This window comes from Dermacentor albipictus, chromosome 1, assembly GCF_038994185.2.
Source record: "Dermacentor albipictus isolate Rhodes 1998 colony chromosome 1, USDA_Dalb.pri_finalv2, whole genome shotgun sequence".
Lineage (NCBI taxonomy): Eukaryota > Metazoa > Arthropoda > Arachnida > Ixodida > Ixodidae > Dermacentor > Dermacentor albipictus.
In genome coordinates, this window is record NC_091821.1 from 504,055,131 (window position 1) to 504,081,605 (window position 26,475).

Consider the following 26,475-nt stretch of genomic DNA (forward strand, 5'->3'; position numbering starts at 1 on the left):
ACTAGAGCAAGTGCCAAGTGCCATGAATGCTATCCTACCATTGTCATTGAAAAGAAAAGTATTCAGTGACTGCATTCTAGAAGATGTTTTTTTTTTGTTGGTGTATTTCTGAATCTGAACCTCGCAACGTTTAACGCTAGAACGTTATCTAGTAAGGCAAGTCTAGCAGTGCTATTGGAGGAATTAGCAGGCAGTAAATGGGATAAAAATACTGCTCAGTGAGGTTAGGATGACAAAAGAAGCATATACCGTGCTAAAAGCAGTCATGTCCTGTGCTACCGGGGCTTAGCGAAGAGACAAGAACTAGGAGTTGGATGCCTGATTAGTTAGGATATAGCTGGTAACATACAAGAATTTCATAGCATTAACGAGAGGGTGGCAGGTCTTGTTGTGAAAGTTAATAAGAGGTACAAATTGAAGGTCGTACAAGTCCACGCCCCTACATCTAGTCATGAGGACCAGGAAGTTGAAAGCTTCTATGAAGACGTGGAAACAAAATACATTATACTGATGGCCGACTCCAATGCCAGGGTAGGCAAGAAGTAGGCTGGAGACAAGTCAGTGGAGGAATATGGCATAGGTTATAGAAATAGCAGGGGAGAGTTATTAGTAGGGTTTGCAGAACAGAATAATACCCTGATAATAAATACCTTCTTCTGGCAGCGGGATAACCGAAAGTAGATGTGGAGGAGCACGAATGGCGAGACTAGAAATGAAATAGACTTCATTCTTCACAAGTAACGCCGGAAGAATTACTAAAGAGAGCCTTGGGAGCTACGCAAAGGGGGAAGGCAGCTGGGGAGGATCAGGTAATAGCAGATTTGTTGAAGGATGTTTGTTTTCTGGAAAAACTGGCCACCGTGTATACGCAATGCCTCATGACCTAGAGCGTACCGGAATCTTGGAAGAACGCCAACATAATCCTAATCCATAAGAAAGGGGACGCCAGGGACTTGAAAAATTATAGACCGATCAGCTTACTGTCCGTTGCCTACAAAGTATTTACGAAGGTAATCGCAAATAGAATCGGGAACAACTTAGACTTCTGTTAACCAACGGACCAGGTGGGATTTTGAAAAGGCTACTGAACAATAGACCATATTCACACTATCAATCAGGTGATAGAGAAATGTGCAGAATATAACCAACCCTTATATATAGCTTTTATTGATTACGAGAAAGTGTTTGATTCAGTCTTAACCTCAGCAGTCATGGAGGTATTACGGAATCAGGGTGTAGACGAGCCGTATGTAAAAACACTGAAAGATATCTATAGCGGCTCCACAGCCACTGTAGTCCTCCATAAAGAAAGCAACAAAATCCCAATAAAGAAAGGCGTCAGGCAGGGAGATACGTTCTCTCCAATGCTATTCACAGCGTGTTTACAGGAGGTATTCAGAGACTTGGATTGGGAAGAATTGGGGATAAGCGTTAATGGAGAATACCTTAGTAACACTTGCGATTAGCTGATGATATTGCCTTGCTTAGTAACTCAGGGGATCAATGTTGACTGGCCTGGAGAGGCAATGCAGAAGGGTGGGTGTAAAAATTAATCTGCAGAAAACTGAAGTAATGTTTAACAGTCTCGGAAGAGAATGGCAGTTTAGGATAGGTAGCGAGGCACTGGAAGTGGTAAGGGAATACATTTACTTAGGGCAGGTAGTGACCGCGGATCCGGTTCATGAGACAAATAATCAGAAGAATAAGAATGGGCTGGGGTGCATTTGGCAGGCATTCTCAGATCATGAACAGGAGGTTGCTATTATCCCTCTAGAGAAAAGTATATAACAGCTGTCTATTACCAGTACTCACATATGGGGCAGAAACCTGGAGGCTTACGAAGAGGGTTCTACTTAAATTGAGGGCAATACAACGAGTTATGGAAAGAAGAATGATGGGTGTAACGTTAAGGGGGATAAGAAGAGAGCAGATTGGGTGAGGGAACAAACTCGAGTTAATGACATCTTAGTTGAAATCAAGAAAAAGAAATGGGCATGGGCAGGGCATGTAATGAGGAGGGAATATAACCAGTGGTCATTAAGAGTTACGGACTGCGATTCCAAGAGAATGGAAGCTTAGCAAGGGGCAGCAGAAAGTTAGGTAGACAGGCGAGATTAAGAAGTTTGCAGGGACAACATGGCCACTATTAGCACATGACCGGGGTAGTTGGAGAAGTATGGGAGAGGCCTTTGCCCTGCATTGGGCATAGCCAGGCTGATGATGATTAATATTATTATTATTTTTTTTGTAGTTCAAATTGTCTTTGGTTGGCCAAATCATTCTTGTTCATGGAGGGAATGTAAGGCAATGTTTTTTTTTTTTTCAACTTGACACAAAAATGGTTAGTGGATTAGGGTTTTTCAAGGTCTGGTGAACTCCCCCAAACGACCACTTCACTGGGTATGGTATGGATTCTGCAGTTTGTATGGTATGGTATGAGTTTCTGCAAGTTTGTGCCATTTGTGAAAAGTTCTAAAAACTAACTGCATTGAGTCATTGGCTTTTTTTTAGAATGCTGTGTAATCCTTTATAGCCAAACTATCAACTAGTTTCAAGCAAACAACTGCCAAATCTTTTGACGTTATCACTTTTGACATTGTGGTATCTTTTATGGCTTGCCATGACTTCGTTTATAAGACATCCATTTTTGATATCCCAGAAATGTACTTTGCTAATCCAGGTATACCAAAGAGAAAAGAACTATATTGATAGAGTTCTTTCAAAACTGCGTTCAATAATTGTTGTTGTAGTAGGTTGATTACTACAACAGGTAATCATGACCAAACTAGCCCTTCTGCAATTTTGCGCTGGTATCTCAATGGGACGTCATGGATTTTAATGCATGTTCTTATGTTTCGGCCTTAGTCGCGCAGCTATGGTTCTGGAAGCACAAAGTTGGGCCTTGTGTTCCTTTGGAATACAATGTAGTTCGCTATCACTGATGAGAAAATAACGAGGTCTGTAGAGACAGAGACAGAGATCATGCTTGTCACTGTATTTTCTTCCCGCCTGCATTGTCTTTTTGTTTGTGCTAATTTTCTTCGTCAGCTGTGGAGATGCCATCAAGATCCATGATTGTCACAGTAAGCTGCTCTGGGAACTTCACAGCAGCATCGCCGCCTGCCTGTAGTCGTTGAGCTTATCCTGGAGTGACAGACTGGTCCAGCTGTGGAAAATTTTTAAATGTTGCCTGTGGCAGATAGCACAATTGTAACGCCTGATCTGAATTAGTTGATGAAGGAGGCCACTACTTATACGAGAAATCAAAATGCTTAATTGAATAATTGACCTAATTACACTATTTAGCTTTTTTAATTTAGTACTTCATGGCACATATTTCAATATACAAATTATAGCTAGTAAGTATGCAAGGCACATTCGCTTGGAATGAATTTTCAGAACTGAGCCAATTTCGAGACATTAATTTTCAGTGTCCAACGGAATGCATTGGCGTTCCAGTTCCTTTTGTGCTTCAATGGACAAAGCAGTGTTTTTTATGAAAAGTAAGCGGAACAACAATGTATTGTTACCGCAAGTTTGACGGTGCATATCTCGAAACTGGTGCCATCCTCAAAATTCGTTCCAAGTGGATATGACCTGCATACATACTACCTACTGTTTGTAGATTGAAATATATGTCATGAAGTAATTGAAATGTAATTAGTGTAATTAATTTAATTGTTCACTTAAGCATTTTTATTACTTGCAGGAGTAGTGGCCTCCTCATCGACTAATTTAGATCAAGCGTTAGAATTGTGCTATCTGCCACAGGCAATATTTAAATATTTTATTAAACTGAAGAAAAAGCACCTTATAGAAGGGTACTTCGCTAAGAAAATTTAAGTGTCCCTTTATATGTCACCGTTTCATCACCTGAAAGGGAAAAATTGGCATCCGCCCAGAGCTACAGAGGAAGTCCTTGTAGCTTCTTGTTGTAGCCTGAATGGATGGCAATGTTTTCCTTTCACAAACCTTCCTCCACCTCGGGGGCTTCCACCGAGCTGATTTGCCATATTTCGTGTTGCTGTGCTTCGAGTAGTGGATTAATTTACCCTTGCATTGCAATTTGGTAGCCTCTGGGTTAGCTCAGATGGAAGAATGACTGCCCTGGAAAGGCCTTGGTCCGAGGTTCGATCCTCGGAATGGGATGAATTTTTCTTCAGCTGCAAAGCTTCTGAGAAACTTGTAGCTTCCTCGTACAGCCTGGGTGGATGTCAGGGTTCCCTTTCATGAACCTCCCTCTGCCTGTCAGGCTTCTGCAGATTTGATTTGCCACGTTTCAACACCTGTGTCAACGTATGCTCAGAGAAACTCCGCTCTGTTGTGCAGACTCCCCAAGGGCTGCAGTGCAGGACACTTCCTCGTGGGCACTCTCACCGTCACCAAGGATGAGCAGGGCAAGAAAGTGGTCAGTGCTCTTTTTCATAAACTGCGCAAAACTACGTACTCACTTGTGTTTGAACTGCACTAGGCATCCGCTACGGTAGAAAAGAGATTTCCGTGCAGTTTTGTTGTGCAGCCTGTCAAAGATCATGCGTACTGTAGCCTTTTGCAACTCTGAGTACATGTCCAGACTCCCAGTTCTCACAGAAAATCACATATTATAGTGGCTGCTGTCAAGGTTCACTACAAGATAATTTGTATGGTTGTGGCAGCTTTCTGGCCTAATATTTTCAATAAAAATGACCAGTGTTCAGGCAGTTGCTGTGGAAAAGCCCGACAAGATATTGAGGTAAAAAAGAAAGCCTGGCACGCTGCTCTGATATTGCCAGAGTGTTTCCTAAATTTTTAAACGATTGCTTTGAATCAGCAGGAAGAGCTAGTGAGCTGAAACATTGCACAAAGCACACACAGTTCCTCTGAATGCTTGCAGTGGTTTGAAAATGTTTCTGGGACTACTAGAAGTACCTAAATGTAGGGTTTAAACCATTTCAGGACAAAACACATTGGTGTATATACTCGTTAAGGGCCGCCCTCATGTAAGGGCTGCACCCCCACTTTGGAGGGCAAGATTGTTTGAAAAATTCAGAACTTTTTGCCGAAAGGCGGAGTTAATTCCATTGCCACCAGACGACGCTAGCCGCTTTTCTGTCGACACGGCTCAGGCCAGCACTGCTATGGCATTATTTCTTTGTGTGGCACATCGTCTCGGCTGTGTTGGCAGTGTATGCAGTCAGACCGGTGGCATTTCACCTCTGGAGAAAGGAGCCCTGTTTGAGTCGGCGCTGCTCAGGCATGATGGGCTGACGTCCGAGGTCGTTTACTGCAGCGTTATGTCATTTGCCTCTTACCGTCTGCTACATTTATGGAAGCAGTATGAACCTCTAGCAGGCCGTCATTGGCCCGATTCATGTAAGAGTCACACCCAGCCAAGGTTCTAGAAAAAAATGTGTGGCCCTTACACGACCATATACGGTATTTACAAAAAAAATTTATTTGCCATCTAACCTTCTGAATGCTTGCAGTTGTTTCAGAATGTTTCTGGGACAACTGGAAGTACCTCATTGAAGGATTTATACTAGTGCTGTGCGAATAGCAACATTTTGGCTGCAAAGCAAATTCGAAAATTAAAGTTTGAGTGCTAATTGAATATTTTCCAAATACTTCCAAGTTAAATTACCGAAAAAGTGTGCTGCAAGACATGGCCGTTAAAGCAACTTTATTGTACAACTAGTGTAGTCCCACATAGTTGTGCCTAGAAAAAAAGAACAGTCCAATACAGCTGTTCAACAGAATGGATGGCTACAAGTTGAATCGTTGAACGTTATCATGGGGGAAAGCGAGCTGCTCAACATGTCCCGGAAGCAGACATGCTCGCCTTCTACTAACAACTGCGCCAGACACTGAGAACAGGTGCTCGCTATCGCTAGACAAGCTTGTGTCCGGTATGGCCAGGTATCGCCCTGCAAGATGAGCCAGCAGAGGGTAAGCTCTTGCACCTTGCTCCTGTCACCAGCGACATGGATCTTCCTTTCAGTGCAGAGCCACATCATGCAAGTGCCTTTCTACTTCTGTTTGTGACTGTGAATGCTGTTGCTAGCTGAGAAGGGTGTCAAAATTATTCCACATTGAGAATTTGGTTTGCGTGTGTCGTTTAGAAGGACTGCGATTCGATTTTTAGCTATTCAAACCGTTATGCAGTCAACATCCGATTTTTCGAACTCCGTAGGGACCGTGAAAACGTCCAAAAAATTGGGCAATCAAAAAAATGAATGCATGCCTTTTACTGCCCCCAAGGGCATGAATCACGACACACACACGTCTAAAATAGCTCTGAAGGCCTGCCAATACACTATATAGGCGTATCGGTGCTCGTACTGCGATATATGCATGTATAATTAAGGAATACACACAGTGTGCCATGACAATTGCTCCCTCCCACTCATGGTATTCGTCGCCGCATAACACAGCTGTATTGAGGCGCAGCTGACTTTGTGAAACCGGCACTATGCAACGCGCTGCCTTTCCGAGCTTCGAAGCCATTGGTGAGGATTACAAAGGTGGAGTTGGCACCATTGCTAACAGTGACAAATTGTCTAACGAAAAGCACGGCACTGAAGAACAAAAAGCTAGGTAGCGAACGTCGCAGTGGCTAGGCCTGGCATTGCCGCACTGATGGCTACGGCTGCCAGCGAATCTGCGTGCGAAAGCGCTAGTTCGAGGCCATGAGATAATCAAAATGGCTGGGGTGGTGGCTTCGATTATTACCGTTTTGAGATTAATGCTGTTTTGGCAAAAAGTCCGCAATATCAGATGGTGCAGGTTTTTTGCATCCAAAATTTCGGACGTATCTATTGGGATTGTGGCAGTGCTGCGAAGGCGTTCGAAATACCGGGCATGTCCGAAAAATCTGGTGACTGGAAAATCGGTCGTTGACTGTATTGGTTCCCGCAACTTTGAATACTTCGAATATTAGAAGTCTGGTGCAAATTGAATCAAAAAGCAAATGCTATTTGAAAAAAATATTCGAAAGTTAGAATATTGGCAAACCCCTAGTTCAAACCATTTCAGGACGAGACTCATAGGTACCATGCAAAAAATTTTATTTGCCATCTAAACGTGCAAAATACTCTGAAGATAAACACAGTGAACCTACAGTAAAGGAATATGTTGCAGAAACTTTTTCAGCAATAGGAGGGCAACAATGGGCAGAAGTCTGGATGGGTCGACACTACCAGCTCACTCCCCTCTCTCCCCTTACTCGTGTGGGAAGATGGCACTCATGAAGCTATCGCCGTTGTCGACCCACCCTTGCACACTTTCACTTGCACCTAAAGCATACAGTGCGTGGGGCGCGATAGGATCTTATTGCACTTGGACATCGTATGGCACACAATGCTTCTCCGCTTTGGTGGTTGCTCTTGGTCGCACACAGTTTGATAGGTGTGTTCCATGCAGCCGGTTGTAATTCAACCATTTGACTTCACAAGTAACGACATCTACAGATTCCGAACTGGCCGCTCTTCGCGCTGCTGTCGAATACATTGAAAAAGAACCGCCTAACAAATGGGCAATATTTTGTGATTCGAAAGCAGCCCTCCGGAACTGACACTTATGACGTGGCAATTATGAACAGCTTGTGTCTAAAATCAACGAAACTTGCCATTGCGCTTCTGAACAAGGACATATCATCTTTCAATGGCTGCCGGGACATTGTGGCATCGTTGGTAATCACCTCGCCAACGACGTTGCCCAACATGCCCAGGCTGGAGCACCAACACTCCTCACACCTTTGTCGGGAGTAGACGCTGCAAGAGAGCTTTGCAGCCTCACTCATACTATCACATTACATTACTGGTATACACCATAGAACTCTGTCGTTTATACAACCTCGGCCCATCACTGAAACTGAAATTACCATCAAACCTTTCACGACGTGACACGACACTGCTGTGTCAGCTGTGGGTAGGAAAAGCATTCACTAACTATTACAGCTATCATATTGGAATGGCGGACTCACCAATGTGCGCTAGGTGCAAGTGTGAAGATATTGTCAGTCGTCTTCTGCGCCACTGTTCTCACTTTGATAACCAACGTCAGACTCACCATATACTGGATGACAGGCCATTTACAGAAGCAAAGATCTCGGAAACCTGGCCTCACAGTTCATTATCCTAGAAAGCAGTTCGAGTGCTTCTTCACTACCTGAAGGCAACAGACTTGAGTGCCTGACTATAGACATCCTGCACCTAACTTAGTGCATGTGAAAGTGCGATAGACTCATGTTTTCTCTCTCTCTCTTTTTACACTCCCCCATCCCACGTGTAGGGTAGCAAACTGGACTCAGTCTGGTTAACCTCCCTTCCTTTCCTTCTTCTCTTCTCTCTCGCTCTTGACTATCTCAGTCTCCAGAAGTTTCCATTTATTGTCTCTCGTATTTCTTTGCGGCAGCAATGAAATTTTCATTTTATTGAAGTCACGTATAAACACACTTCATTATATTGAGGTTCTAAGTACATGGTGTTCTATGGACAAGAATTTATAAAAAGTTAAGTACAGTGGAATCTCTTTAAACTGTACCTGACAGGGACGTGAGCAAAGCACGTGCTAAGTGGCACTATGGCTTACTCAAACGTAAGAAACATGCACTTACCTGCCTGTGAGATGAAACATGTTTTGCAATGGAACCGAGAAACTTCTTTTATTTTGTAGGAATAGGCTGCAGCCTTGCCAATAACCAGGAGCGGCAGCTTTTCCGTCCCTGCCATGTTGGCCACAAATGCCACCGATATTCTTCCCTTCGCTTGTTTTCCGCCTGTGTACGATTCCCTTTCAAAAGTTCAGTCGGTAAAAAAGGTGCCAGTTCATCCATGTTGAATATGTCTTCCTGGGAATACTCTCGCAAGATATGTTGCAGCTTGCCGCTGGCCCAGTTCTCCGCGCCGCTTTAGTTGGCCGCTGCACCTTCGCCATAAACGATCTTTGTAGTAAAGTTGTACCATGTCTTAAATCTAGTGAGCCAGTCACTGCTGCAAACAAAACTGTCGTGGCCCATCTGTGTGGCGAAGGACTGCGCCTTTTCGGTGAGAAGGGGTCCGTTTACAGGCAAGTTTCCTGCCCTCACATTTTTTAGCCAATGCACCAAAGCCTCCTCGACGTCTGGGTAACTCGAGCCCACTAAACGACAACACTTTGTCGTTTAGTGGGCTCGACACTAAACGACAAAGTGTGGGTTGGACGATGCACCATTGAGCACCTTCTCTTTCGCTGTCCAAATGCCGCAAACAGTAGTCAGTGACAGGCCTTTCTCACGTGCCGGCACGAACTTTGTTCCACGTTGGATGGCATTGATAATTTCCAGTTTTTCTTTGATGCTCATCACACGATGTTTGCCTGTTTGACATTGTGCAGTCCTGTCACGATCATCCTCGCAAAGTTCAACACACGTGAATGCGGCCGGCAAACAAAACAACTGCGTACCTGTGCGCACTTCACAGTTTCCGCGATGCTCTCGCAGGCAATGGGATCTCAAAAGGTCGCTCCGGTGCAGCCTCCGAGATTACTAGTGCGAGATTGTGCACGGCGCCGCTCAGTGGCTAGGCTCCACAATGACCATGGAGGTCTGTGTGTACACATGCAACGCGTGGCTCGCACTTGGCGCATTCCGTGCAGAATCGGTTGGCCGTAGGAGCGCGGGACTGCATTGGAGGAGTATTAGAGACATTCGGAAAGAAGTGAATAGTGCGCATTAACCGGCAGGTGCCTAATGTTTCGCTACAGCATAGGCAGGTACTAAATACATTAAATTAAAGGAAAACCAAGTCGGGGATTCATCTCAACTACGTTTAATAAGAAACTACGGCTTAAGTGGGTATGGTTTAATGAGGTTCCAGTGTGTTTTATTATTTCAAGAATTTGGTTATATTGAAGCTCTTGATATTGAGGTTTCACTGTACAGTAAAATCTCGTCAATACATAGTTGGTGTGGAATGTGGATCAGGTACACACTAAGCAATCTACTAATTAACCAACAATGGCAGATGAGCATCCATAGACTTACCGGCAAAAAGATGGACTATGTCTTGATTCTCAGTGAAACATAAACAAGGCCAAGATTTATTTGCGAGAAGGCAACAAACAGTCTCTGATTTTTGCTTGCCGCCGTGGTGGCCTTGCAGCAACAACAGCAACCTCAAAGTCAGCCAGGCCGTGAGCCAGTCTCTCCATCAGGCCCCACTTCTCTGTGAACGCCCTCGTGACGGTAAACATGTGTGCCGCATTGGAGATGGACGGGATGTCACACACTTCCACATCAGCATTGTAAACGGCGTGGAAAAACGCAAGCAAAGTTGGAGGGTGCATTCATTATGTGGGGTAAATATTATGGGAACTGTTTTGAAACAGCAAAAATTGTAAAGCAAGACGGCGATGATTTGAAAAATGCACTAGATAACTTATTATTGCAGTAAAAATGAACGTATGCTATTTGCAAACCGTAACAGCATTTTTATTGCACTTTATTCTGCTTTGGAACTACCAGACCTGTCATCCAGGCCGCTGGCCGCTTCATCCACATCGTGATTCCACGACAGCTCATCCTCACAGCCCCTTCCGGCCATCTGCCATTATTGCAAGCATCATGTTGGAGCTCTCCTTTTCAGCACCTATTGTTTTTGTTTTGCATGTACGCGCACTGTGTGCGCCTCTTTCCTCGACCGTCTTTCTCGTCGGCACGTCAAAGTTTATCGGTGTCTGATCAGCGTTTCCATTTCCTGAGCAGATAAACTATCTGTCCCGCAGCAGGCGTATAACTTGCTTTAGGGCCCATTGCATGTAGCGAAACCAAGAGAGAGAGAAACAAGTTTTATTGAGTCCTTGATGGGGTTAGAGGTGGCCAGAGGGGCGGGAGAAGGTCTTCTCGTCCCCTCCCTTATACGGCAGCCAGTCCTTGTAGTCTAGCGGCATCCGCGGCCATCCAGACGACCCAGAGCTGATCCTCCACGTCACTGCTGAGCATCACATCACATTATCTGGGCCTGCCCACAGGCCACGCGCACTCCAAAACATGGCACCCACCCTACACTCACCATTATCGCTGCTGACCGATGGGAGGCTATGCTGCGCAGTGAAACCAAATACTGACAGAAAATTGAGCAATACAAGTGGTAATTCGGCACTGCGCCCAACTATGTCCACTATGCTGACCAAGTGCCAGCCGTCCCTTCTTCACTTGGACTCTCCCATGCACTTCACCCGGCCATGCATCGCATGTGCGCTCTCTTCTATTATGTGAGAGTAAAGACTGTAAACTGCGTAAACTTGCAATTACAGAGAGCAGTTGCATTTTTTTTTCTCTCTCTTCAGTCTGCGAATTGCTTTTGCATCGGCACTGCGGTAAACATGCGGTAAGAACAGGCTGAGTGTTATCGTGGTTGCTCTTTCTGTCAAGTCCCAAGCCACCGTGATAACGTGCAGCCTGTTCCTACCACAGGCTTACGCCAGTGTTCTCTCATAATGGCTTTGTCGTCAGCTTCAGCTTCATCAGACTAACCACCCCTTCCAGTGTGCCGCCACAGTAGGTTTGCCACTAGCATGGGTGTTCAGCCTACATGATTTAGCTGTAGAAATTCGTTTGCATAATCTCGGCGTTTTTCAAGCAGTATTATTAAATATTTATATCACACTGACTGGCATTGAGTTTAAGTGCGCTCCCTTTAAACACATGTGCGAGAGTAAAAGATTCTAGTCTCTCTGAAGAACTACAGCACAGCTTTTTGATCGTGGGACTGTACAAGACCAAAATTGAGATTGCAGTTAATAGGCAGGGGAAAACAAGAATCCAAATCTTCAAAAGCAAACTTGGGGGTGCGTTTATTATGCAAGTGTGTTCATTGCGCGAGTATATGCGGTAAATAGTATGCAATAGTCGTGCAGTAAATGACTATGGCTTAAGTGGTCAGCTAATGCATTAAGTTCAATGGCGACGGGGTGTGGGAATCATTGCGACTGTTTTAAGCGGGTATGTATTAATGAGGTTTTACTGTGCTTAGAAAGCTATGAAAGGCCAGTTTCAGTTGGCCAGCACTGACTAAATGAGTATGTTGTGACTACATAATTTATTGTACATGTACAATTAACAAGAACACTTTACATATTAACAAAAATTTCTTTACAGGGAGCAGCATGCAATGTCAATTCTGAAGCATTTAACATCTATCGTATTTGTACCTTTATTCTCTGTAATCATGTTCTGTCAGTCATCAGTCGATCTGTGTGGTGTAAGGTTTAATGTTGGAAAACAAAGCTGTTAATAAATGCTGTGGTGTTTCATCCGAAAAAGCACCAAAATACCAGCAACTTGTTTTAGTTCCAGGAATGTTTGTGGTACCAACCCACAATCGCTTTGAGGCCACTTGCATTTTGCAACACAGTTTCTGTCCTCCTCCATAGACTGAATAGGCAATGAGAATAATAGCCATTGAAGTAGCCTGTGCAGCTGCCACTTTTGAATTGATAGACTATTGGCTTAACAGTTCTCATGATTCCTACATGACACGCCAGTAATACTTGCGGAGCCGGGTATAAACGGTTTCGTTCACTGAATGAGCTCAGGAAAAATCAGTTCAGGAAAGAAAGCTCTTTGGGAAAAAGGGCTCTAGAATGTTTCGCAGCTTTTTCTCATCACATGGTTTCTCTACTGGGTACAGATAAGAATTACTTTGATTCCAGTGCCATTGTTACCAGCAGTTCAACATGCCGTGTCAAATAGCACTGTGTTGAAGCCAGGGTGCGCGAGTTATTTGTTTTTCTGCAATTACTGAAAGGCTGTTTTCGCTCACTCGTACCTGACTGGTGTCCAGGCGCTGTTCCCGCTGGTGTACCACATTGGGGAGCTGCCCAAAAAGAGCTCGTCGTCATTGTGCGCTAAGAACTCGTCTGAGGAGAAGGACCTCGACCAGGAGTTTCACGATGCACTGCGAGACCTCAGCACCACCTGGCTCACCAAGTGGGTCTCTCTCTCTCGACCGTGTACAGTTGAATCCCGCTATAACGAAATTCACGGTGCACGAAAAAAAATTCGTTCTCGCGGAACTTCGTTATCGCAAAAATTTGACGTGAAACGCAGAAAGAATTGCCCAAGCAGCAGCAAAGGCGTTTAATGCCAAAAATCTGTAAGCTTGGTTTGCTTACGCTTCACGGCGAGCAACGCCGTCACGCGATTTTCGCACTCGGTCAGCAAACCCATTGCAACATCGTCGTCTCGGACAGCAACGTGTCCTGCGTGTCCTGCGGATGAGTCCTGCGGATGATCGTGTCCTGCGGATGAAAACTCGTCGTTGTCGAAGAGAAAGGCAGCGAGTGAACAACGCGACCACGACACAAAGCCAAAATGGCGGAACTGCAATCACGTGATTTCATGCTTAATGTGGCTTTGGATTTGACTTGGACTTCTCGCCAATAAAACTAGTTTCGGTTTCGATTTTGAACGCGAAAATTTCGTTGAAGCGGAAACGCTCTGCAAAAATGGTTCGTTGTGCAGAGAAATTTAGGCCATTAATTCTTATAGGATACTCGCGGGGAATAAAAAATTATTCGTTGTCGCGGAAATTTCGTTGTGGCGGTATTCGTTGTGGCGGGATTCAACTGTATCGTATGAGCACTTTCTAATATCATTGAACCAGCTTCAGCACTGTGTGCCCATACAACACCCGTCTTACATGGCCAATTCCCATGGAATAGGAGCGGGTGTTCCCGGATCATGCATAGAATTGTGAATTGCAGTGAAGATCCTAGAGTACTATCGATTTCTGTCAATTGCAACTCCGGATAATTCAACCTTGACCTTGTGTCATCCTCAGCAGCCAAGAAGTAGAGTCAGTAGAGCTACTGCATGAGGCCTAACCCCTGCTGAACAGTGCCAGCATCAGCTCAAGTTGGAAAGATGAGTGGCTGGTGAGGGCTGAAGTGCGTGGAAAATGAAGCAACCGACAGTGTGCCAGTAGGCGATGGTGGAGACATTAATTGAGCCCACTTGTGCGCCCGCTCTAGGCAGCAGTTCAGTACCTGAACGTCGTCCGCAGCTTTGTTCAGGGTAGCGGTGGTGAATGTGAGATGCTGCGCATGATGAGTGGGCTAGAGTTCATAACCCTTGGTGGAGTGAACCGCCGCACTAAACAATCCTGCATCAACAACGAGCAGATCACGGTCAAGCACGTACAAACAAGAACAAAATGAGGAGCAGACAACAGAAATTCTTACTTCCAACTGATCATGTATTTATAAAATTGCATCATAAGAACACTTTCCTTCATGACGTTACAAGACCGAAATGCTGACATCAGGAGGCCATGTTCAGAAACTTGGTGTCTTTGGATGACAAAAAACAAAAGGTGCGCTGACACACGACACACCCGCGTTTCTAATGCAATTTATTTCAGTTATCTCCCTAAAATCCTGGTTCTTATTTATGACTAACTTACATATGTTGAACAAGGGTTTACACAGCTTCTTGGCCTTTATTCCACAGCCATGACAATGTACAGAAAGATTCCCATAGCGGCAATTCGCCACCTTCCTCCTGTGTTCTAGAAGTCTTTCATTCAGACACCTTTCAGTCTGACCGATATAGCTGGGACCACACGATTAGGGAAATTGCATTAGAAAGGCGGCTGTGTTGTGTGTCAGCACACCTTCTGTTTTTCTGTCGTCCAAAGACACTAAGTTTCTGAGCATGGCCACCTGATGTCGGCATTTTGGTCTTGTGACGTCACAAGGTAAAGTGTTCTTATGATCCAATTTTGTAAATACATGATCAGTTGGAAGTAAGCGCTTGTGTTGTCTACTCCTCACTTTGTCCTTGTTTGTGCACGTTTTACCGTGATCTGCTATGCGTAACCAGCTAGCCCAAAAGTTGGTGCTCTTGATAAACAACTACAGTCAAACCTCGATATATCGAACACGGATATATCGAATTATTGCGTATATCGAACACTTCCTATATCACATGGAAAATTGCATGCATTTTTAATTCTTTATTTCGAACGGGGCCGGATGTAAAATGGATATATCGAACTCCGCCGCCCCAGACCAAGTGCGCTCTGTTGACAGGAGGCAAGCTTTTCCGCAACACTCTCGAAGATAGCGGCGGCGCGATGGGCGTTCCGGACTGCTGCCTACGACAGCTGCACACATCGGTTGCGCCGAGGGCGCCATTCGAACGTAGCGGCGTACACACGCGGCGGCTTGGAGCCAGCACGGCCGCCTCGATCACGCGCGCACCTATGCTATTCTATGCCTATGCGCGCACGGCGGGGCAAGCCGCCTCGATCACGCGTCAACGGCAAGCCTTGCCGTGCGCGCATGATCGAGGCGGCCGTGGAGCCAGTTGGAGCGCTTTGTCGGTGCTGAGCCACACAGCATGTGCATTGAGGACTTCGTTGGCGGTGACGACAGCACCGGAACAGTGGCGGAGTTGACAGACGTGGAGATCGCGGCAGAAGCGACTGCTGAGTGGCCAAACGAAGACGCTGCTGAGGCTGATCCAGCAAGCGCTGATGTTGCCCTGCTCCCGACTGCAACTGAGGCTGTAGCTGCTTTGGCCGTTGTACGCCGCTACTGCGGTGCAATAGAAGGCACTGGACTGTCTCTTGTGGACCGTTTAGACTATGTTGACGTCGCCGTGGTCAAGCACGCGGTTGCCAATATGAAGCAGGCTACGCTGCTTCAGTACCGTATTTACTCGCATAATGATCGCACTCGCGTAATGATCGCACCCCTAAATTTTGTCGTCAAAATTCGTTTTTTTTTTTATTCCCCGCGTAATGATCGCACCCCGAACTTGCCGCAGCGATATGTCGTGTGCTAAGTCTAGCTAATAATGATCGCGCTTACCATCTGTCGAATGCTACGCGAACGACTCTTCCAAGACAAGCGGCCTGCACGCACCAAACATTCTTAAGTAGATGCCTCATTTCATTACTTTCATCACTTTCCGCACATATATGACAAAATGAGGTACAACCAAATTGCCTTTATTATGAGTTGGCTTGATAATGGTTGATGTCAACAAAAACAATAAAGGCGCATTTCGATTCTTTTCATCTGCTTTTGCACTCGTGAGCATGCAACAAATCGCGCGCGGCAATGATAGTAGCCACGTTTACTCTGATACGTTAAAAGTGTACCCTATTCATACGCCGACGCTTGTAACACAGCTAAGATATTCGCCCACCCTTAGCGGAAACGTGCCGTATTAGGATAGTAGTGAAGACAGATGTCGCAGTTTCCGCAGCACGTCACCCATGCATTTCTATGTCACTGGCAGCTAAGCGCGCCCACCTGGTTCTGTCCCCTCAAAGTGGACATGGCTACGTTACTGCCGCAAACTTGCCGATATTAATGATATTATTCATCACTGATACGGAAGAAACTGTTTCAATACACGTAATGTACTCACGAGAAGAAAAAAAAATCGCGTTCGGCGCGCTCCGCCGGCCGCCATTTTTGTTTTGGTGTCCCGCACCCGCAATCTCGCATCCCGCAGCAAACGCGGGGCGAAAAAAAAAATTTTTTTTTTCGCGGTAAATTTAACCCGCGTAATGATCGCACCCCTGAATTTGAGTCAATTTTTCTGACAAAAAAAGTGCGATCATTATGCGAGTAAATACGGTACTTCCAGCGAACTAAATAAATACTTTGTTTGAAGCTTCATGTGAGTATCTATTGCGCCACGATTGGTTCATTGATTGATTTGTGCTAGTTTTTGACGCGTTTTCTACGTGATTTTATATATCGAATTCTGGCTATATCGAACTATTTTGCGATCACCGCGCTGTTCGATATATCGAGGTTCGACTGCTGCACGAAATAAATGTGCCATGCTTGTGTCATGCAGTTCTTGCCCTTCTTTTTCTGAGTTTTTGTTTTTCTTGGGTGATATGAAAATCCACTTAATTTGAAGATTTTTGATGGCCCAGCAGACTTCAAATTAAGAAGGTTTTACTGTACAACGCATTTCTCAGCGAATAATCAAATATTAGAAGTTATGTTACGTGGAAGGTCAGTTACATGATGTGGCTGACTTTACTCAATGTTTATTTAGTCTGTAACAAATAAAGACTCGCTAGAAATTGCACAAGCGAACTTTTTCAATAGATTTTGCACTGCTGGGGCATAAAATAATGTAACTTTGACATGTTTCGCAAGAGTATGTCATAAATTTATAACTAGTTTGTATTCCTTGTCGGTTGTTGTGACTTTACTGGTTGGTGTGTGTGTGTGTCTGTATGTGCAGGCTACAGGGGAAGTCGGCAACCAACCTCTTCGAAGACCTCAAGGAGCGAAATGCCAAGCATGTGCCGATATTGCTTGCACGCATCCAGTCCCTCGATAGTGACAAGGTGTGTTGTCGGTGTTGTGTCTGCTGCTTTATTTCTGATGCAGCTGTAGTTTAGACATGTGAACAGCAAGAGCTGCAGCATCACATTTCATCTGAATGACGATGTATGGTTAATTCACCAACATTGCCATGCAACAGCTTGTGCTCGCCACTTCCTAGTGCACACATGCTGACGTACAATAACTACAACTATGCAGAAGTGCGCTAGACATTGTGCCACACAATGTCCAATGCTCTTGTTTTGCACAAAGTTGTCCAGTAGTGCAGTCACCCTTAAATTCACTGGCTGCTTTTCAGGCAGCCGTTGCAGCAACCAGAAGTGTCTGAGAAGTCCTTATACAAAAGCAACTGGACAGCCCTCTGCTCCTACAGGGTGAACAAAAGTGCAAAATATTCCTACGTGTAGCAACGAATTCATACTGTTGGCACCGCTAGCAACGCCATGCAGTGCGGAAACGTGAGACAACCATTTGCCTCGAAAGAGTATGCCACAGACTTACATTAGTGCGACTTCGGTTAATTCGATTTTTCAGTTCAGCCGGCACTCATGCATTTCTAGGGCCCGAACGTTTGCTATTTCTATCCTAGAATTGGCATTCGCTGGGTAATTTGAACTTCACTGGTCAGTGCACAGGTGCCTGACCCCTATGGGGGCCCCAATCGTGAGAGCCCCCTTGAGCAGCAGCAGCATCCGTCTTGGCGAAGCTTAGGGAACAATGAATATGTTGAACACACATCATCTGCCGTCAAAAATGCCCATTTTCGGCCTGCCCTAGGAAGGTTTTAAAGCAATAACTGTAGTGCACAATGTGTCATTACGGTACTTACGGTACTTACTGGATTCTAATGCGCACCTTTTGTTTTCCGGGGAAAATTGCACGTGTGGTTCAATCGGATAAAAAACAGAAATCACCTTTGCTGTGTTTGTATGCTTTACCGCGTAACAAGGCTGTATTGCGGCGAAGCTGGCTTTAAGCACCGTTGGAAAGGGACATCATTTTAAAAAATTTTGGTGCTCGCTAGATTTGTACTTGTTCAGGAGCTTTGAAGTGATTTCTACATTATTTTTCTACTTTGGACACATAGAAAGTGAGCATGCATTTGATTAGGCAGCATGTTAGACTCTGGCAAATACTGTTAAATTTTGTATCAGCAGTGTGTTTTGACATTTTTTGGCATCTTGTTTAATTCGACCTACCGCATAATTCTATCAAACTCGTCGGTCCAGTCAGGGTCAAGTTAAGGCTTTTTGACTACATCAGTGGCAACTAGTTGACACAATCATTGACGGTAGCACTGCGCCGATTGCGCCAAACTGTACCATGAATTAAATCTTGCTACATGCTGTGCCAAATTGTCATTTATTGCAGGTATTGCACCATGCTCGCATCAATACGGCCAAATTCAGACTATTCTTGCGCGCGTGAGTAGGCGCCGCGCATCAGGCAGCCATCATTCTCGACTTACCCTCGCACACTTTCCCACACAACTGTCTTAGTATCGCACTTGGACATTATACGGAACCCATTTGCAAATTCGCCAGGAGTGTCCATTCAAATTGCTATCACAATAATAATTATGTCGTGTAATTATGGTGACGCACAATTGTGAGGGAACAGCTGCTTGGCGTGCCTTTCTCGCGGTCACTTAGTAGTATATTGGCAAGTGCCTAAGATGCATTTCATTACAACTAAGCAGCCCAGACATAGAAAAATACGTGAATACGGGACAAGGAAGTAGACACGGACGCAGAATTCACACAACCCAGACACTGTTCAATCTATACCTATGAGGACAGCAATAAAGATAGTGTCCTTGTTTCTGTTCCATATGGATTTGTGCTGCTTAGTCATGCTTCTGATCAGTTACCAACTTGCTCAGCTAATACTTATAAAGAAGCGCTGTAAAATTTAAACATACACAAGGACGAAAACACTCGGACAAAACGCTTCGGCTGTGCAGCTTTCGTCCGTGTGTATGTTTCAACATTACAGCACTGCTTTAGAAATATAAGTGTGATATTCCAACTAGCCCCAACGCAAGCCTTAAGCAGTTGCTCAGCTAGTAATTTCAATAGTAGAGATATAGTATAGTGCCGATATGCTACAGCCGACCTTTGCTTTGTTAACATCGCGTGAGCGCTGAACAGATAATGTGCGAGTGCCTTGCTTGGAACAGTCTAGAAGACCATACGCTGTGACTAGCATGAGTTTAACCACGTGAGCTTATCCTTGCACATAATTATTAATGCTCAAGGATACAGCGCTCGTGTCATGTAAATAAAGAATTGGGCAGCTGTGCATATTCTATGTGTTTGGCGGATAAAACACTACGACAGATAGTTTTTACCAAATGAAATGAGTAATGAATCCAGTGACAGCTTAGGAGGGGGGGGGGGGGGGGAGCACAGAAGGATTATATATTGAAGCACAGAGTTAAGTGTGCATTAGGTTGAAATCTGTGTTTCATTAGTTTATATATTAACAATAAAATGAACAATAAAATGAAACAACAATTTGAACAAAGATACTTGCTTCTTACTAAAATACTATACAGTGGAATCTCGATGATACAAATCTCACGGGTTTACGAAAAATATTTGTATTAGGCAAAATTCATATCATCGAAACGCAATTAGAACTAGCTAAATTAAAGAGTCAGAGGTGAACTCACTCAGGCGCACGTACGTAAAACATATTTATTTCTTGAAGAAAAAGTCTCTAATGTTCTTCTGCTTCTTTTTCTTTGTCAGGTCACTTAGCAGACTTTGTTCAAATCCATAAAAACGCATGCATGTGTTGTCGCTGATTTCATCCGCGGCCATAGCACGCCTCAGAACGTCAAGCACGTGCAGCGTTTCAGCCACCGGTGGTGGTCCTTCGTCGTCACCCACGTCTGTGTCGTCGTCATCATTGTTAGAATCAGCAGCCTCGCATGTGGCCTGTTAGGCAATATCTTCTACCATGCGTGCACCACAGGTGGTGCAATTGTCACCTGCCGTGCAAAAGTAATCAGCTGTGCACTTGACATTAAGCCGTTCCCAATCCTCAGTTGTATCTTCCGGCTCTGGGGGCACCTCTCCTGGACTCCCAAAGAAGCCGCATTTGCCGAGGCAGTTCGCTACGGTAGTCGGACTTACCCAATCCCATGCCATAGCTATAAAATGGATGGCGTCCAAGAGGCTTATTCGCAGGTCGCCTTCATCCTTTTGATCAATTTTAGCAAGTAGACGGTGCACAAGAAGGCTCTTGCAATGGTGCTTTGCATTCTTTATAATCCCAGCATCAAGGGGTTGCAGGTGCATCGTCATGTTCGCGGGTAATAAGACAAGTTTGATGTTTTGAAGCGTTACTTGCCTCGGGTGGGTGGCGCACTGGTCAAGAAACAGAACAATCTTCCGATTCTTGCAAGCCATCCTCCTGTCAAGGAGCGACAGAAACTCTTCGAAAAGTGCCGCCTTTATCCACACCTTTTTGTTTGCACGATAGACGCACAGCAAATGACTCTTGCACTTGAAGCACCCGGGCTTTTGAAACTTTCCAACTACCGTGAGCTTAAGTTTCTCCGATCCGTCGGTGCATAAGAAACCGTAATGCGCTCTTTGCTTTTTTTGCCTTCTTTGCATGCTTCACCTTTCAAACAGAGGCTCTTCTCGGGTGGCAGGTTAAAAAAACACACCTGCCTCATCAGCATTAAAAACATCACGAGGCTCATACTCCGCGATGAGTGATGGCAGCTTCGCTAGCCAGTCGCTGACAACTGCCTCGTCAGCTTTTTTCGCTTCGCCGCAAATGCTTTTATAAACGAGGCTGTGCCTTGTCCTAAAACGCTGCAGCCACCCATCTGAGGCCTGGAATCCATCGACGTGCAGAGCAAGTGCAAACTTATCGGCTTTCTCCCGCAAAACTTTACCGTCAATGTTTACACAAGCTACGGTTACTTTAAACCAAGTCAAGAGAGTCTCCTCAAGTTTCACGTGCTGAGCGGTCTTCGTTTGCTTCGTGTTGACGTTGAACGAAAGCACGTTTTTCATGATAGAGTCTCGCTGTGCAACAATTGTGCTGAGTGACACTGCAAGGCCTAGCTAGCTCCTTAGCCAACTCCGTCCGCTTCCTCTTGGGATCCTCATCGACCTTTCGAAGAATGTCTAATTTTTCTTTAAAGGAGAGCGCTTTCTGCTTGCAAGACATAGCTTGCTGCAACTAGGCAAAATGCCGCAAACACAAAGAATGCGGCCCAAAGCACAGCAGCCACTCCGTCCGATGGGACACGGACAAGCAACAAAACTGGCACCGCTTCAAACTCTTCGCGCCCAGTCGCGGCCTCTGCACTGTCTGGTGCCGCGTCCGCGCCTCCGCACCAAAAGAGAAAGGGATAAATCGCGTGACTGCGCGCTGTTCTCTTTCGTGGCCGTTAGTGGGGCGGCGTTTATTCACATCAACTGACGCGGTCGAAAATCTATTCGTAACAACCGTTCTCCAGCAAGTTGCAAAGTAATGGGGCTCGGTTGAGACCATAGAAAAATTCGTATCATCCGGAAATTCATATCAGCCGTGGTCGTAGCATCGAGATCCCACTGTACAGTTAAACCGGCCTATAACAAACTCTATACAACAAATTCCTCGATATTCCGAAGTTTTTCTATTCCCCACTGTCCCTCCATAGAAGCACATGTATTTGTGACCTCTCTGTAAAATGTGGTGGCGGAAGACACCCTGGAAATAATGGATTCTCCTCGCCGACCACCTAGTGATATTGCCCAAAATTGTGTTATTTTAGCACAAGCAGCAGCTGCATATACATCTCCTGCAGTTGCCTTGCCATGACCAAGTGCGAAGCAGTGTCATGGCGCTTGGCGTGCACATAGTAGCCCTGGCGACAGCAAGGCTTATGCAGAGTGCCGCTGGCGCAACATGCAGTGAAGCACGATGCAACACTCTCTGGTGACAGCAAGGTATCTGTAGATTTCTGCGGGCACAACACTCGGGGAAGCACAGCGCAACTCGCCCAGCAACAGCGAGGCTTCCACAGAGTGCCGCTGGTGCAGAGAGTAGGGAGGGATGACGCTTGTACCCGCGTGTCTGCTTGCACATTGAGGCACCCCCTGCATCCCTTGAGCTGGCCGCCAATGCAATTCTTGCCGCCGCATCCATGTCCTTATTTCCTTCTCACTTCAAACATCCTGCCGTTTGTTCTGAGTGATGTTGCTGCAGCTTGGGGGTTGCTGGTGGCATGTCGGCAATGCCACTCTGCGGTAGCTGCAGAAGTCTCTGCACTTAACTTCATTAGCGTGACACGAAGGAACACTACTAAGAAGAAAAGGACTGTAGCTTTCCGTGTTTCGTGGACTCAGGGTCTCTCCTTGTGTCTTCCTTCATTTTTGACTCCATGCGTGCATGCGAGTCAGTTCCTGTGTCCATGCATCCAGACACTTCAGTGTATCATTCCAAGGATGAGTGCCTTGACGAAGAAATGGAAAATAATGACTCTCAAAGACAAATTCGTCATCTTGAACACTGTTTCCATAGGCAAGAAAAAGAAAGAAAGATGTAGCTGCCAAATTTGGCATCCGAGTTAGTTCTCTGTCTACAATTCTGAATGCAAAAGATTTGATTCAAATTGCAGTGGAGTCAGGTACTTACTGCAAGAAGAAGCTGAAGCCATCAACATACGCTGACGTTGACAAAGCAGTGTTTACTTAGTTCATGGACACGAGGGTACAAAATGTTCCCATTGGCGGCACTGTTTTGCAGTAAAAAGCAAGGAATTATGTTTGTTTCTTGGGCCCGCAATGATTTAAAAGCGAGTAACGGGTGGCTTCAAGGCTTCAAAAGCAGGTATAGAATCGTCAGCAAAGTAATTAGTGGTGAGTCCTCCACTACGGACAGCGATGGTGCTACTTCTTGGATTGAGCACAAGCTACCAGGCATTTTGGAGCATTACAATGCGTATGATGCGTACAACACTGATGAGACGGCCCTTTTGTACGAGTTTCTACCAAACCACACCCTTACACGAAATCGAGACGTCTGAGACAGTGGCAAGCAGAGTATACATTGTTTGACTGTTTTGCTCTGCATGACTTCGGACGGAAATGATAAGTGAGTCCCAGTGGCTAATGGCAAATGCACCCTACCTCGATGCTTCAAAGGGACACACAGAATGCCTGTGAAATATGTGGCAAACGCAAAAGCATGGCTGACTGGGGACATATTTAGTGACTGATTGATGGAGTTCGACAAAGATATCAGGAAACAAGGCCGTAGAATTGGTCTGTTCGTAGACGACTGTATTGCGCACCATGTTGAAGGCCTCGAGCTGTCTAACATTGAACTCCAGTTTTCACCCGCAAACTGTACATCGCTCCTTCAGCCCTTTGACAGAGGAATTATTAACAGTGTGAAGTGTTCCTGCCGGTGTACCAATCCAAAAGCTGCTTCTGAACATTCGTCTTCAGCGGGAAACAAAGGTGGACATTTTTCAAGCAGTTGAGATGCTTGAAGCATCCTGGCGGGAAACAAGTGCAGACATTATTATGAACTACTTCAGCAAGGCCCAGATCACAAAAGAGGTTCAGGCTGCAGAAACTGACAGTGGAGAGGAGGACCTTCCAGGCCCACCCGATCTTGCCAAAGCTTAGGTTTCACCTGCGTGCAAATGGAGCAGCCCCAGACTATTTGCACCTTTCCGATTATTTCATCATCATCATCAGCAGCCTGGTTACGCCCACTGCAGTGCAAAGGCCTCTCCCATACTTCTCCAACAACCCCGGTAGTTTTATGTGTAGACAACTGCGTCGTAACTGCTAAATGGATCTCGAATGAGGTGCTGCTGGAAATGTCCAATACCACAGTGATGACGGATCTTTGGAGATCGATTCATCACGTGCTTTGCCTTCTGCGAAGGAACTGCTGAATGCCATTGACATTTTGCACCACAATCCGGGCTCGCTAGATGGTGATGGAGCATCGTTGTGTTCCTAGATTTTGTACAAGCATTCAGTGTTGCCGTCCCTTATGAACAAGCTACAGGGCAAAATGACACACTTGAAGAAAAGAAATTAGGGCTATGAAGACGCGGACTAAAAGTGCCTCTCCGTCGTACATTTTCTTCTTTTAGTCCGCGTCTTTGTAGCGCTCATTTCTTTTCTTCAAGTATGTTAAGCCAACTTGCCCACATCAAGCTTCTGCTGCTTGAAAATGACAGTTTTTTGCCATTAAATAAATGCATTTTCGATGAGTACCGCCAGTTCCTCCTTGTTTAATTTGTGCATTTCTTTTTTGGATTTTCATGCTGAAACTGCATATACCGTATTTACTCTCATAATGATCACACTTTATGTAAAAAAAAAGTTGACACTAATTCAGGTGTGCAATTATACGCGAGTTAAATTTTCTGCGAAAAGAAAACTTTTCTTTATTGGGATGACAACAGGTCAACAAATGGGCGGCTGCCGTTGTAACATTGTGGGACACCAAAACAAAAATGGTGGCCGGCGGAGCAAATCGAATGCGCCGAACATGATTTTTTTTCTTCTCGTGAATTTTCCGTATCGGTAATGAATAATATTGTAAATATCGGCAAGTTTGTGGCAATAACGTAGCCATGACCACTTTGAGGGGACAGAAACAGAGATGGGCACTCTTAGCTGCCAGTGACAGAAACCCATGGCGGGTACGCCGCAGAAACTGCAGCATTTGTCTTCACTGCTATCCTAATACGGCACGCTTCCGCTTTGGGTGGGCGAATATCTTAGCTGTGTTACAAGCGTCGGCGTATGAATAGTGTACACTTCTAACGTATCAGTGTAAATGTAGCCACTATTGTTGCCGCTCGCGATTTGTTGTGTGCCCACGAGTGCAGACGAGAAGAATTGAAAGGCACCTTTTTGTTGTTGTTGACCACAACCATTATAAAGCCTACAAATAATAAAGCCAAGGCAAGTTTGGTTGTAGCTTTTTTTTTTCTTTTTTTGTCCTGGAAGTGCAGAAAGTGATGAAGGGAATAAAATATGGCTGCTGGTTAAGAATGTTCGGCGCGTGCAGACTGCTTGGTATGGCTTGAAGAGTCATTCACGTAGCATTCGACGATAGTAAGCAGGATCGTCATTAGCTAGACTTGGCACACGACATATAGCTGTGGCAAGTTCAGGGTGCGGTCATTACATGGGAAAGAAAAAATCTAATTTTGACGACAAAATTCAGGGGTGTGATAATTACGCGAGTGTGATCATTATGCTAGTATATACGGTAACAAAAACCTCCGTGTAAATAAAGTTTTCGAGCATTTGTCAATTTCGTTATATCCAGGTTTAACTGTATTGAATGCAATGTTTCAGAAAGTACCAGTTGATACAGAACTTTCTGTTTAGACCAGAGCAGTAGATTATTGCTCCAAAACACTTTTCTTGCTGCAAGTGGCAATTTTTCCGGCTCCAAAAGCTGCTTCAAAAGACCTAAATGCCGCTTCCATCACTGCACAATAAAGATGGGCCAGGTACTGAAAGTGTGTGGCTTTTCTTTCAACAGTTGCTTGTCAACAGGAGGACGTATAGAGAGACACTTACCGCTTTAGATGTGAGAGTACAATATTGCGAACTTGGAGTTTTTTCTGCATGCCATAGCTGAGTGTAGGTTTTGATTACTTGTCACTGTGTTGTGTCTAAATGCTGAAACCATCCTAATGTGCAGTACCAGTGAGTTCCAAGTTGCGTTTGGTGTTTTTGTGAGTGTTCTGACGAGCATGGGTCACCCCCCCTCTGTGCACTGCAGGAGCGCACCCGCTACCTCTCGGACATTGTGGCCCTTGCAGACGAGGCCTTGGCAGCCACTGACACACTCGAGCTGCTGGCTGCACTAGGGGCACGCCCCGACAAGAAAGACGGCAACAATAAGCAGTGCGTTCTGCCTGCCTTGGTTCTCTCTCATGGTTTCATAAAATTTCTCACGACTGTCTAGAGGAGCGTGTGTATTGCTGGCTCCTTAAAGAGCCTTCCCTCAGGAGGATCTGTAGGCCATTTTTGTTGTGCACTGGAAGTTGTAAAATGTCCTTCAAGGGAGCAGTCTACCACAAGAATTTGTTTAAAGGTTGCACTGTTAGTCAAGATAGAAGCAAAGGGAAGATAAGAGGTCATGGTT

At 45.2% G+C, this 26,475-nt stretch overlaps 1 protein-coding gene across 1 annotated transcript in view; it reads left to right on the plus strand.

The window, feature by feature from the left end:
* Window positions 1–26,475, plus strand: part of TppII (Tripeptidyl-peptidase II) — a 263,290-nt gene that overhangs the window by 221,418 nt on the left and 15,397 nt on the right. Inside the window, exons 23-26 of the mRNA XM_065443152.1 lie at window positions 4,330–4,408; window positions 12,801–12,946; window positions 17,234–17,339; window positions 26,110–26,234. Of these exons, the coding sequence (XP_065299224.1) occupies window positions 4,330–4,408; window positions 12,801–12,946; window positions 17,234–17,339; window positions 26,110–26,234 (456 nt within the window). The remainder of the gene's footprint in view (window positions 1–4,329; window positions 4,409–12,800; window positions 12,947–17,233; window positions 17,340–26,109; window positions 26,235–26,475) is intronic.